General features: G+C 42.8%; 2 protein-coding genes across 2 annotated transcripts; one reads left to right on the top strand and one right to left on the bottom strand.

The window, feature by feature from the left end:
* Nucleotides 1-581: 581 nt before the first annotated feature.
* MRPL32 (mitochondrial ribosomal protein L32) lies at nt 582-2,444 on the bottom strand. Its single transcript, XM_051609629.1, has 3 exons — nt 2,293-2,444; nt 1,860-2,041; nt 582-1,225 (listed from the first exon to the last, which is right to left on the bottom strand). Exons 1-3 carry the CDS (start codon nt 2,414-2,416, stop codon nt 971-973), a joined length of 561 nt encoding a protein of 186 aa, XP_051465589.1. The 5' UTR covers nt 2,417-2,444; the 3' UTR covers nt 582-970.
* A 261-nt stretch (nt 2,445-2,705) lies between these two features.
* Nucleotides 2,706-9,255, top strand: PSMA2 (proteasome 20S subunit alpha 2). Its single transcript, XM_051609628.1, has 8 exons — nt 2,706-2,784; nt 5,016-5,092; nt 5,756-5,888; nt 6,296-6,418; nt 6,811-6,892; nt 7,708-7,781; nt 8,708-8,765; nt 8,848-9,255. Exons 1-8 carry the CDS (start codon nt 2,744-2,746, stop codon nt 8,962-8,964), a joined length of 705 nt encoding a protein of 234 aa, XP_051465588.1. The 5' UTR covers nt 2,706-2,743; the 3' UTR covers nt 8,965-9,255.
* Nucleotides 9,256-11,526: the final 2,271 nt, after the last annotated feature.

The raw sequence follows: 11,526 nt of genomic DNA, 5'->3' as shown, positions 1-11,526 counted from the left end.
AGGTGCTGCGACTGCACCACTGAAGAGGATCAGCGGACAGCAGAGGGCAGAGCTAGCCCCTCTCTGCAGAAGGCTCAGGACAGGAAGGCACCGCTGCTTTTCGAGGTTTTCCAAGCAGCCACTGACCACCCAGGCTACTTAATGGCAATGGCTGCAAAGAACCAGCTTTGATCCTTCTCAAATTTACAGATTTCCAGTCAGTGTATTTAAATTCGATATTTCACTCAAGAAATCAAGTGCACTTTGAGGAGGGAAATAGACTTTCCACATCCCTTTAAAACAGAAAATTTTTTTGTATACTGACAACAAGAAACAACCTTCTGTCTGGTACAGAAGTGCAAATACATAATGACAACCACTATTTTGCTCAGAAACAGGGATATCATAGAGTATCTCAAACAGCAGACTTGTGGAGAGATCCAGTTAAGCGAGATTCTGTTAAGAGCCTTGGAAATAACAAAATAACTGTATCTTTCTTTGTAAATATCCTTTGCATCTAATCAAGATTGGTTTTGAACTTTCTACCCCTTCCCCTTTTTTTTTCCCCTCCAAAAGAGCAGCAGTCAAAACCAGGAAGCAGGTTTCCCTGGGAAACTTAACATACTTTATTTTAACACCTGTGAATGTATTTCCTTTGTTAAAAAAAAAAGTTATTTACAAAACCAGAATAGAACATTAGCACACAAATTATTCAGTATACTGTATGCAGATGTCCAAACCCAAAGTAGATCCTGATTTCTCTTTAATTGTTGACTACTATGACGTATCACTGAGCAGCAGTGCCCACTGCCTGCTACAGAAACAACAAATGACTGCAACACCAGCTGGCATGACACGATTCTAATAGGCTTCCCAAAAGTTCATAGACTTTCTGTCTCAACATTGAGTGAACAAAAGAAGGAAAACATTCTTGAAAATCACCATCTTTCTTGCCACAGCAACTGTTTTTGTTAGCTACAGTTGAACAGCATCAATTTTGGACAAACCAAGATGGACGTTTCCTGGCTCTTTCAATGATCCGTTTGCCTTCGTCTTTTTCTGTGGGCTTCTCTCCATCATAAAGGACAAGAGTCTCTACTGTTGGAGCATTAAATGGTCCTCCTTCCTTTTTACCTATTTCCATCCGTATGAGCCGTGTTTCTGCTTTGACCTTTGCATAACAATAGCCACAAAGGACGTGCTTCTGCTTCAGGTTTCCACACTCGGGACAAACATCTATGTTCCTCTAAAAGAAGACAGTGGAAAATAGGAAATACTGTACTTTGAACAACAGCAACACAAGAAATACAGAACAACCACAAACTAATAAAAATTATTCAACTGAATGCCAGAGAAACTCAATTGCCCTTTCAAAAATGTATTATTCTAGGTAGTTTTTCTGCAAGGTATGGTTATGTCAAATGCTTACTACTATAGCATGACTATTACTACTAAAATCAGCCTTTGAAGTAAACACCTACATCATTATGCCTACTGATGTCTGGAGGACTAAAAACCTGTTGACCCAATTAGGTGCAAAAAAGCTACAGACCTCTTCCGTTCATGCCTGCAGTTTAGCTAAAATGCACATTTTATTGGCTTGCACTTAAATTGTCACTGTTTGTTTAACCACAGGCTACTTGCACACAACGAATGTACCCGTTATAAAGCATTTTGAAGATTACAGTGGCCTTTAAAAGCTTATTTATAAACAAATTCCAAAAAGATTTATCCGGGAGTATCAAGTGCTACGATAAGGATACTCTAAAAGAAGTGAGGTGGGAAATAATTGGCATAAACCTTACTCCGTGGCTTCTTTGCCATTCAGGAAGTTACTGGCAGTCGATCAGAAGGCAAACCTGCCGAAATGTGGTGATTACCTTCACTTTTATGAGCTTACTGGGGTTCCTCCGCCTGCAGCGGTTCACCTCGATGGTGCGCCGCTTCTTCGGCGCCGCCATCCACAGGATGCTATCTAGCAGGCCTGGCGCCTCGGAGCTGCCGCTGGGCTCGTCCAGCGGTCGCGGGAGAAAAGCTGGCGCCTGGACAGCCAGCGCTGGCCCTGGAGGGAAAACAAGAAGTCGCTCACTGCGCCCAAGCCCCGTTTTGGCGCGCGCAGCCGAGGAAACAAGACGCTCCCAACGCCAGGAGGTAAGAGCGGCCGGCGGCTCCTCCCGCCCCGTTCCCTCGGTGTCCCCAGGGCTGCACCCTCTCCCGCCCCCACCCCCCCCTCCCTCCCTCCCTCAGCCGCCCCGCTCAGAACGGGCCCCGCAGCCCCGCAGCCACCCCCGCCCTCCAGCCGAGAGGACCTACCCCAGGGCGGGCTCGGGCACCCGGGCAGACCCGGCCAGCCGCCGCGCCGCAGCCGCCCCCAGCAGCGCTGCAGGAGGGCGCGGAGGCCCGGCAGGGCAGGGCAGGCCAGCACCAGCGCCGCCATCGTCCCGCAAGGCCTCAAGGAGGGGCCGGCGGCCCCTCCTTCGGGGGCGCACTGCGCATGCGCCCCTGCCGCGGAGCCTCCTGGGAAACGGAGTGCCCGGAGCGCCTCACGGCGCCGGAGGGGCGGAGGCCAGGACTTCAATTCCCAGCATGCCGCACAGCTCGCCCCTGCGCCAATCGCGTCCCCCGACGGCCCGGCGCTGCTTCCCGGCATGCTCGGCTCTTCCCCGCCTCCTGGCCAATCAGAGCGCTGGCCGCGGCCCGGCGCACGAGGCGGGGGCGGCGGCCGCGCCTGCGCAGAGGCGGGAGCGGCGGGGTGGGCTCCAAGATGGCGGAGCGCGGCTACAGCTTCTCCCTCACCACCTTCAGGTGCGCGGGGCGGGCGGGCTGCGGTGCGGGGCTCCCGGCGGGCGGGCCGCCGGGGCAGCACGGGGGCGGCGCGCAGCCCGGCCGGAGCGGCCTTCCGGCGGCGGGGCAGGACGGCGTGGGGACTTTGCAGAGTCATGGCTTCCCTGGCGGGGCGGCGGAGCCGGGCCTGCGGGCGCGGGGGGGCGGCGGGAGCCGGGCAGCGGGAAGGCGGCGGGGCTCAGGGGGCTTCGCCTCCGCCCGACGCGGGGCACACGGCTGCCGGGAGGCCTAGTGAGCTGCGGGGCTGCGGGCACAGGCTGCGGGGAGGGTCCCTGGTCCCACCTGGTCTGTGTCGCTGAGCCCTCGCCCGGGTGCGCTCGCCGCTTGTGTTTTCTCGTTGCTGTAAGTCGCTGTGGGGCCGACCTGAAGTCTGTCTCGTTCTGGGTAGTGCCTCGTAGCGAGCGCTCGGTGAGGCGGTGTAGCAAACTGAGGATCCCCACGCACACGCTTTAGGCTGGACGACGATTCGGAACTAATGGGAAATGCGGGATGATACCGTATCTTGAGAGCTTCCTTTACATCGAGCTTAGCAGGTTTGGGGATAAAAGAAACCTTCAGATGAGTTTTGAATAGTTGAATTCCCTTTCTGCTGCACCTGGCAAGCGGTGCTGTCCTTGCACATTGTGTTGTGCAGAGCCTAGAGGTAGGATGTTCACATGGGCAAAAGGAATATGCCATTGGAGTGGTTTCTGTTAAAGTGTTGCTCTAACACCTACACTTCGGATTAATTTGGAGAAAATGAAATTGTTTTCTGTTTCATTTTTTGAGGAAACTAATAAGCTATCCAGAATTATACATATGAAAAGAAGGACTTAATGCAAGAATCTGTGTGGTGCTTTTGGTAAAGCGCCTTCTTAACCTCCGAGGACAATGATGTTGTGTAATTGCCAAGTAGGTGACTACAGTCTTCTTGCATTTAATGAAATGAAGCAGTTCACAATCTAAAAGTAGGAAAAGAATCTGCTTAATGGATGGATGCAGCCAAACATGCCTGCTTTACTCAAATGGGTTGGATCCTTTACTAGTTTTTTAAGTAGTTTCCTGAGGGAGTTACAAACTTTTTGTACTGTACAGAAGCACCACATGCTCTGAATCCTGAAGCCATTTGATTTTATGTGCACACAGAACAGAATACCCTTGCTTATGCTTTCCCTCATTCACTTGTTCCTTGCACTTAGAATTATTTATTTTAGTTAGGGCTTTTGAAATATTTTGTTAATGTTCCGTATACTTTAATTGCTGGCACAGGAAACTGTTGGTTTGGTTTGTTAGTATTTTGTAGTGGAGAAGCTAGAATTATTACTTTGTCACTTTTCTACACGGTTTACTCAGTGTATAACTAACTATACGCAGGTTATTGCTTGCTTTGTTGTTTATTTTACCTCCTCTAAGCACTGAGTTACACAATATTCTAGTTTACTTTTGCAGCTATTAAAGCAGCAGCGTCTGAAATACAGGCCAGAGAATAGATCCCACTTGCAAAATCCCTCATCCAGTCCTTTTCCCTGGGGATTGAGAATGGGACCCTCGATTCCCTTCATTCTGGATGAGTTACTTTGGCAGCCTAACACCTGCTGCTCTGTTCTGATGATTCTGTGTTTATTACCAGAATGACACGGATCACTAAAACAAGATGTGGGAATACCTGGGGCTGGAATGGAAGCTGTTTCTGTCTTGTACCATTGACCTGATGTGTGGTTATCAGTCAAAGCAAGTAGCTGTATGTCCTTGCTCATAGATTTCAGCAGCATCTTGAAAACTTGTAAACCACAGGTCTAATGCCATTTCAGCAGAAAGTCATTAATAGCTCTGAAGAGTTTTCCTACTGAGTGGAGAACTTGTTCCAAATGCTATCAAGTTGGAGAATGGACTTGTCCTCCTTCAGCCTGCATCTCACTGGCTGCTCCCCATCCCACACATTAGCTTCCATCAGGGTTGGAGGCAGGTGCTGTGTGAGTATCCCAGTAGCACAGTGCAGCAGTGAGTTCTGTACTGAGCCAGTCCAGTTCTTTTAGAAGCTGTTATGAATCTTGAGATTTTGGGCTTGGGGGTTTTTTGTTTTGGTGTTGGCTTGGGGTTTTATTGTTTGCTATTTTTTTTTTTTTTATTAGAATATACGGATGCTAGGTATAAATAGACTAAAAGAGCATATCAGAATAATGTTAGGTTTACTTCTGCATTTTACTTCTTAGTCCTTCTGGAAAGCTTGTTCAGATTGAATATGCTTTGGCTGCAGTGGCTGCAGGAGCTCCATCGGTTGGGATTAAAGGTATGTTCATAAAATAACTACTTGTTTAGTCAAGGATTTAGGATTCTGAGAGAACTAAAATAGTTTGGACTATATACTGCAACTTTCTTCATCCTGCCTTCTATGACATGTTTTTCTTCTGGCAGATTTTCACATGTTTTAGTGGGTTTAGTGTTGCCTGCTTTTTTTTCTACAACTCAGTATTTTTTTATACGGGAAGGAAGTGCAGAGCTCCATGCTAGGAGATGAAAACTGCTTAGGTGATTTTGAAGCAGCTCAGCTGGTAGAAGCAGACTTTATTATTTTTTTTTCTTTAAGTGTTCCTGTTTCTTAAGTAAGTAACTCTAGCTGTGTGTCCGTATGTACAGAAATTGCACAAAAAGCTACTTCAGCTGCTCAATTATTAGTATGTGCTTCAGAATCTTTAGAATGGGATTATGGGAGCTGTATGATTATTTAAATATAATTTAAATATTTAATTATTAACTAAATAATATTAAATATTTAGATAAAAGCATATGTTGGGTGAGTTCATCAAAGTATCTCTATTTAGCCTGATTGTAAATTTGAAGGGCTTTTTAAAATAGGGAGGAGCAAAACTCTGTACAGTCTGATAAACTTTTGTGTTTTGACTGCTTTCCATAACTTCAGTTTAATATTAAAAAAAATCTTGTTCCTTTCCAGCTGCAAATGGAGTGGTGTTGGCAACTGAGAAGAAACAGAAATCCATTCTTTATGATGAAAGGAGCGTCCACAAAGTGGAACCAATTACCAAACATATAGGCTTAGTGTACAGCGGTATGGGTCCAGATTACAGGTATTTACAACTTGTTTGGTCGCTGTTCAGACTCATTTTCATACAAGAAACATAGGAAACGAGAGCAACTAGCTGTTTCTTACTAAGTGTATGGCATCATATTCAATGGTATTACACTGGATATGAAATTCAGTTTTTTCTGAATATGTTCAGCACCTTGTCACATAACCTTCTATCTAAAGAATTACTAGGGAATGAACTGCATTGTAATTCAACCTTAGATTCAGTTTCGGCATTTCAGAGATTAGTCTGTTGATGAACATAAGTCAGCACAGTCTGTGTTTTCTCACATTGGTGTCACGCCAGATGTGTGACTCCTTAGCATAGTCTTTATCATGAGTTTTCAGTTCTACTTGTAACAACTAGTTGGAATTTCTTGGGCATACTAATTTTGTCTTTGTTCTTAGAGTACTTGTGCACAGAGCTCGGAAGCTGGCCCAGCAATATTACTTGGTTTACCATGAGCCCATTCCAACAGCTCAGCTAGTCCAGAGAATTGCTTCTGTGATGCAGGAATACACGCAGTCTGGGTATGTGTTTTTCTGAACTTTGAAGTTACTTATAAAGATGGTGTTGTTTAAATGTAAGAAATAACAGCTACCTGGTGATTTGATTTTTGGTGTCAGAAAGACAGTTTTTCAGTGGAGAATGTCCCCAGAGAGTGGGCTGGCAGGAAGAGCATGGGCTGGCAGCAGGTGAGATAGGGTTGTCTTGCAAACAAACCTGTCCAACAAGGCAGCAGAGTTTTTGGTTTTGTACTGTTGGTTGACTAGTCATTTCTGATCAGAGCTCTGGGATGGTGGGAAGCGTTTAGGGGAGGATTAACACATGCAAAATAACTTAGCTACTGTTTATTTTCATTGAATAAATTTCAGGTATCCACTGTGGTAATTTAGTTTGTTTGGGTTTTTTTTGCCTGCAGTGGTGTTCGTCCATTTGGTGTATCACTGCTGATCTGTGGCTGGAACGAAGGGCGGCCCTATTTATTTCAGTCAGATCCATCTGTAAGTATGACAAACCAGAAACAAAAAAAAATTGACTGTTTATGCTGTTCAAATAATTGTTCCCTAAACTAAATGCAAGTTATTGTGAAATAGAATGTATATACTGTAGTATTTTATGACAGTGGTTAATTGGAAGTGAGTTTATTTGCTGTGTTTTGCACTGCACTTCTGAAAAACTACCCTTTGATACATGTGAGAGTTGTAACACTAGATCAAACAAAAAACATGGTGACTGTAGTGGTCATGGATAAGCTTCAGAGGTACTACCCGATGCTCAAATGTGTAAAAAAAAAAAATAAATTAAAAAATGTGCCTTGTGTAGGGCACCTTGACAGAGGCATGGAACTGCTGATGGTCTTCATGCTAGAGCAGAGAGTAGAAGTGATGGCTATATGTTCTACTAGTAGCTAAGAGAAATCAGATGGCTGATTTGCAACAGGTAGTTTACGTTACTTAATAAGAAAATATGAATATATGGAGTGAACCTCAAGAAAGGTCTGACTGTATTCATTCTCAAAGGCAAACATACTGTTTCTGTTTAGTGAATCCCAAATCAAAACTATGCTAATCACTTAATCTTTCAAAGTAGCGGGAGGATGAAGATCGGTGGAGCTCTATACAAATGTTTTGTCCATTTTTCATAGCATCTCTTTCCACATAAAATTAGTCTGATTGTGACCCCAAATAGTCTTCTGTATTCTCAGGGGTAATATTCAGGAATTTAATAATTGCTGCTGTACTTTTTCCCAAGTAATTGAATACCTAATGTTTCACAGAGTTACATAAAACACTATAATAGAGCGTTGCTTTTACAGGGAGCTTACTTTGCATGGAAAGCAACAGCAATGGGAAAAAATTACGTCAATGGGAAAACATTCCTTGAGAAAAGGTAATGGATTTGATACTTTCCTGAAATGATAGTATCTTTTTGTTCACGTTCCGTGTAGAACAGACAGATAAAAATGCACTTTTAGATTATCAGAACAAATGTGTAAAATACTTAAGACATGATGCTTATTTACACATACAGAGGAAATCCAGCTTTTGTGTTTGTGGAGATTTATTTCAGTGCAGCAAACATGTTCAATATATTTGCACAAATTTTGTTCTATACACTGTCAGGAGGAAAAGTAGAATCATAGAATGTATTGAGTTGGAAGGGACCTCTGGAGGTCATCTAGTCCAACCCCCCGACAATAAGTAGGGACATTTCCAACTAGACCAGATTGCTGAGAGCCCCATCAAGCCTCACCTTGAATGTCTCCAGGGATGGGGCCTCCACCACCTCTCTAGGCAACCCGTTCAGTGACCCACCACCCTCCTATTAAGGAACTTTTCCCTTACGTCCAACCTAAATCTACCGTTTTCTAGCTTGAAACCATTACCCCTTGTGCTCTTACATTCCCTTGTGAACAGCTCTTCCCCAGCCTTCTTACAGGCCCCTTTCAGGCACCAGAAGGCTGCTATAAGGTCTCCCTGAAGTCTTCTCTTCTTCAGGCTGAAGAACCCCAGTTCCCTCAGCCTGTCTTCATAGGAGAGGTGCTCCAGCCCTCTGGTCATTTTCACAGCCCTCCTCTGGACTTGTTCCAACACGTCCAGGTCCTTCTTGTGTTGGGGGCTCCAGAGCTCGTAGTGAAATTATTTCATTATTTGTTTTTTCAAGTTATTTTTACTATTAATATCACAGTGCTTACAAGTAATATTTTTATGACAAACAGGAAGATTTTAGTAGTATTTGGGTTTTTAGAAACTTCAGGATTACGAGGATTTGGAAAGATCTGTCCCATGCTGAAATACACTGACTTCTGTTTACAGATACAATGAAGATTTGGAGCTGGAAGATGCGATTCATACAGCTATCTTAACACTAAAGGTTAGCAGAATGTTTAAGAGAGAAGTTTTTTACTGTTATGAGATCATTGATATGATTCACTGAACTGTATTTTCTTTCATAGGAGAGCTTTGAAGGGCAAATGACAGAAGACAACATTGAAGTTGGCATCTGTAATGAAGCTGGTTTTAGGAGACTCACTCCAACTGAGGTTAAGGACTACTTGGCTGCAATAGCGTAGTAGAAACCAAGCAAGACTGTGTGATTCACACAAAGGTCTTTTTAATTTTGGCTACTTAAATGTTTTTGTTTGCAGTTTTTGCATACTTATTTCTACATGGTTTGTCAGAGATTTTTTAAATGGTGCAAATTCAACAGTCCCACTATTGTAATACATGGAATCTTACTACCTGTAATTCTTTCCCTTGATACATGGAATCTTTCTACACGAAATACTGTCAAAATGTCAAGTTACAATGACAGCTTGAAAAAGGCTAAAGAATAAAATTTGAAGGCCACTGTTTTGGGGGAAGGTGTCTGTGTGTCTCTTGTTTATCTGAATAAAGCTGAGATTTCAGTATCCTCATTGTTGAGGAACAGAATTTTCCACATATATGAAGAACTCCTGTTAGACCTTCTTTTAAAGAAGTTAGATTTTGAGTGGACAGGATAATTTTTTCACTTTGCAATGTTGTTTGAATATTAAGTAACTTCCAAAAATTGTTGCATCTGGTGTGAAAGATCATGTACTTTCACAAAGAGGCAGAAGCAGTCTTCCATTTCAGGCATGAACTGTGATCTATTTGAGCATCTCAGTTCTTGACCCTCTTTGTAATTGAGTCTCAATAACTTGTTTACTGTTACTTGGTTTATTTTTGTGGCCCTACAAATTGCACTTTTTCAGCCTTGAAATCTTGTTAGAAATACTGGAAGTAATAACTTACTGAAAAGTAAATGCCTTTATCGCCGTCAATAAAAATCAACAGGATTTATAAAGCAAAATGAGAACATGTAATGTAATTACATCTGTCAAATTGTGCTGAAGTATTTTCCAACTTGCAAGACAACTCTAAAGGTGCAGTAATGAATAGAGCACTTAATTTATGCATCACAACTTTTACAGGTGCAGAACTAGATGCTTGAATGAATATTATTCTGTGTGGGTGTATGTATCAATACATTTATTAAATGTATAGAGTTGTTCAGGTTATACAGAAACAAAATTTACTGCAAAAGAAACAGGATAAGTAAACGTACTTTCAGCAGAAGTAATCTGGTCTGCAGCTGTTTTAAGTTACTGTTTTCAGATGTGTTTTTTTTTAAAGCAGTCTGATTGTTAAACTGTTAATGAACTGGGCGCGATAGCTGGATCACTCTGCTTGTACATTAGGCTAAGCACGTTTGGGAGCAGTGTGACAGGTTACATGCTAGCCAGCCATAACTAATGAAGAAAATACAAAGCATGAGTTAGTGTTCAACAAGTAGTGTGTAAGCTCCTTGAGCTGTTCTTTCCAATTGTCTTCTGATGTTTTCTGTTATCGTTAGGTAAGCATGCCGTAAATGAGGTTTTATTTCCCGATGTCAGAAATAAAAGCTGTGTCCAAATGGTCCATTAACACTTAGTCCAGATTACTTTTTGAGTATTTTACACTGAAAACCAATCTGTGCTCTGATTCGTCTTCTAGAGAAAATTAACAACTTGGAACTGAAACTCAAAGACTTGATGATGTTGTATCTTCCATTTAGAATATTTATACACATTAATTCAGGTTTTTTAATGTTATATACGGTTTAAAGTAGTTTTATATATGAAAAAAGGCAGCTAGGTTTGTCAGAAAAGGGTTAGCACAAACTGCAGTAGCTTGATTGCCTCCCCTACTAGAAACGATTAACAAAGAATGTCCTGTGAAGGATAGTTGAAACCAAAGCAAGTTTCAAATAAATGATGCTATCTAACTCTCAAGATGGTAGCAATGGGACAAACAAAAACATGTTTTAAGGTTGGGGGGTGTGTGCTTTGTTGTGTTGTTCATTTTTTATTGTGGGTTTTTAAAAATAACTTCCATCCATAGAATTTTACTTGTATTACGGGTGGTGGAGGGAAGTGAAAAACAGTATCTTCCATCTTTTCCTGTGGTTTGGTAGCTCAAATGTACTAACTCTTCTGTCATTGTACAGAAACTATTGTGTTCTGAGTAAGGAAAGTGTTGTCCTTCAGCTACCTGGTAACTGATGTAAACATTGAGGGTTTTTCCCCCCCACTTGCCCCTACTGTGTAAGGGGACAGAACCATTACCACACAGGGTACTGAAGTGTGTGGTTCAGAAGCAGTGTTGGTTTTACTTCATGTTGTTATGGACCAACATTGTAAATGGGTGGCAAGGTGAAGTTAGTACATTTGTCAGATGTTCTGAATGTCAGCTTGCACAAGGTTTCCTCTGTCAGTGCTTTTAGGAATGTAAACTGTTTGAATTGGTAAAATGATTGTATCTGGCTGTTATTAAATGGTGGCACCTTTTTCATTTGAGAACAAACAGAAGCGTGCCTTGAGAAAGATGAGAGTGCTGGCACTAGTACTATCCATTAGTACTCCTTTTATGACAAAAAGCTTCAAAATGATGATCAGTTGTAACTTTCCTTTGAGACTTCTCTCCACAGGCTGCCTGTCTGAGGGATGACCTTATAGCCCCCATCATCGTTTCTGCAGTGATGTTAAATGGCTCCATGCTTTGTGTGGAATGAGAAGAGTAGGTCTATCCCATAGTCTAATGGTTTATTGTCAGTTACTCATTTGGGAGAGCCA

This window comes from Apus apus, chromosome 2 (genome assembly GCF_020740795.1).
Source record: "Apus apus isolate bApuApu2 chromosome 2, bApuApu2.pri.cur, whole genome shotgun sequence".
Taxonomy (NCBI): Eukaryota; Metazoa; Chordata; class Aves; order Apodiformes; family Apodidae; genus Apus; species Apus apus.
The sequence above is the reverse complement of the archived record's forward strand: the minus strand, read 5'-3'. Positions and strand labels throughout refer to the sequence as shown.

Excerpts from the sequence above, each read along its gene's own strand:
- MRPL32 (XM_051609629.1), bottom strand. The coding sequence starts at position 2,416 with ATGGCGGCGCTGGTGCTGGCCTGCCCTGCCCTGCCGGGCCTCCGCGCC. Across the intron at positions 2,042-2,292 it reads GTGCCCGAGCCCGCCCTGGG|GGCCAGCGCTGGCTGTCCAG; the intron begins GTAGGTCCTCTC and ends TTTTCCCTCCAG. Across the intron at positions 1,226-1,859 it reads GTAAGCTCATAAAAGTGAAG|AGGAACATAGATGTTTGTCC; the intron begins GTAATCACCACA and ends GTCTTCTTTTAG.
- PSMA2 (XM_051609628.1), top strand. The coding sequence starts at position 2,744 with ATGGCGGAGCGCGGCTACAGCTTCTCCCTCACCACCTTCAG. Across the intron at positions 6,893-7,707 it reads TATTTCAGTCAGATCCATCT|GGAGCTTACTTTGCATGGAA; the intron begins GTAAGTATGACA and ends TTGCTTTTACAG. Across the intron at positions 7,782-8,707 it reads AAAACATTCCTTGAGAAAAG|ATACAATGAAGATTTGGAGC; the intron begins GTAATGGATTTG and ends TTCTGTTTACAG.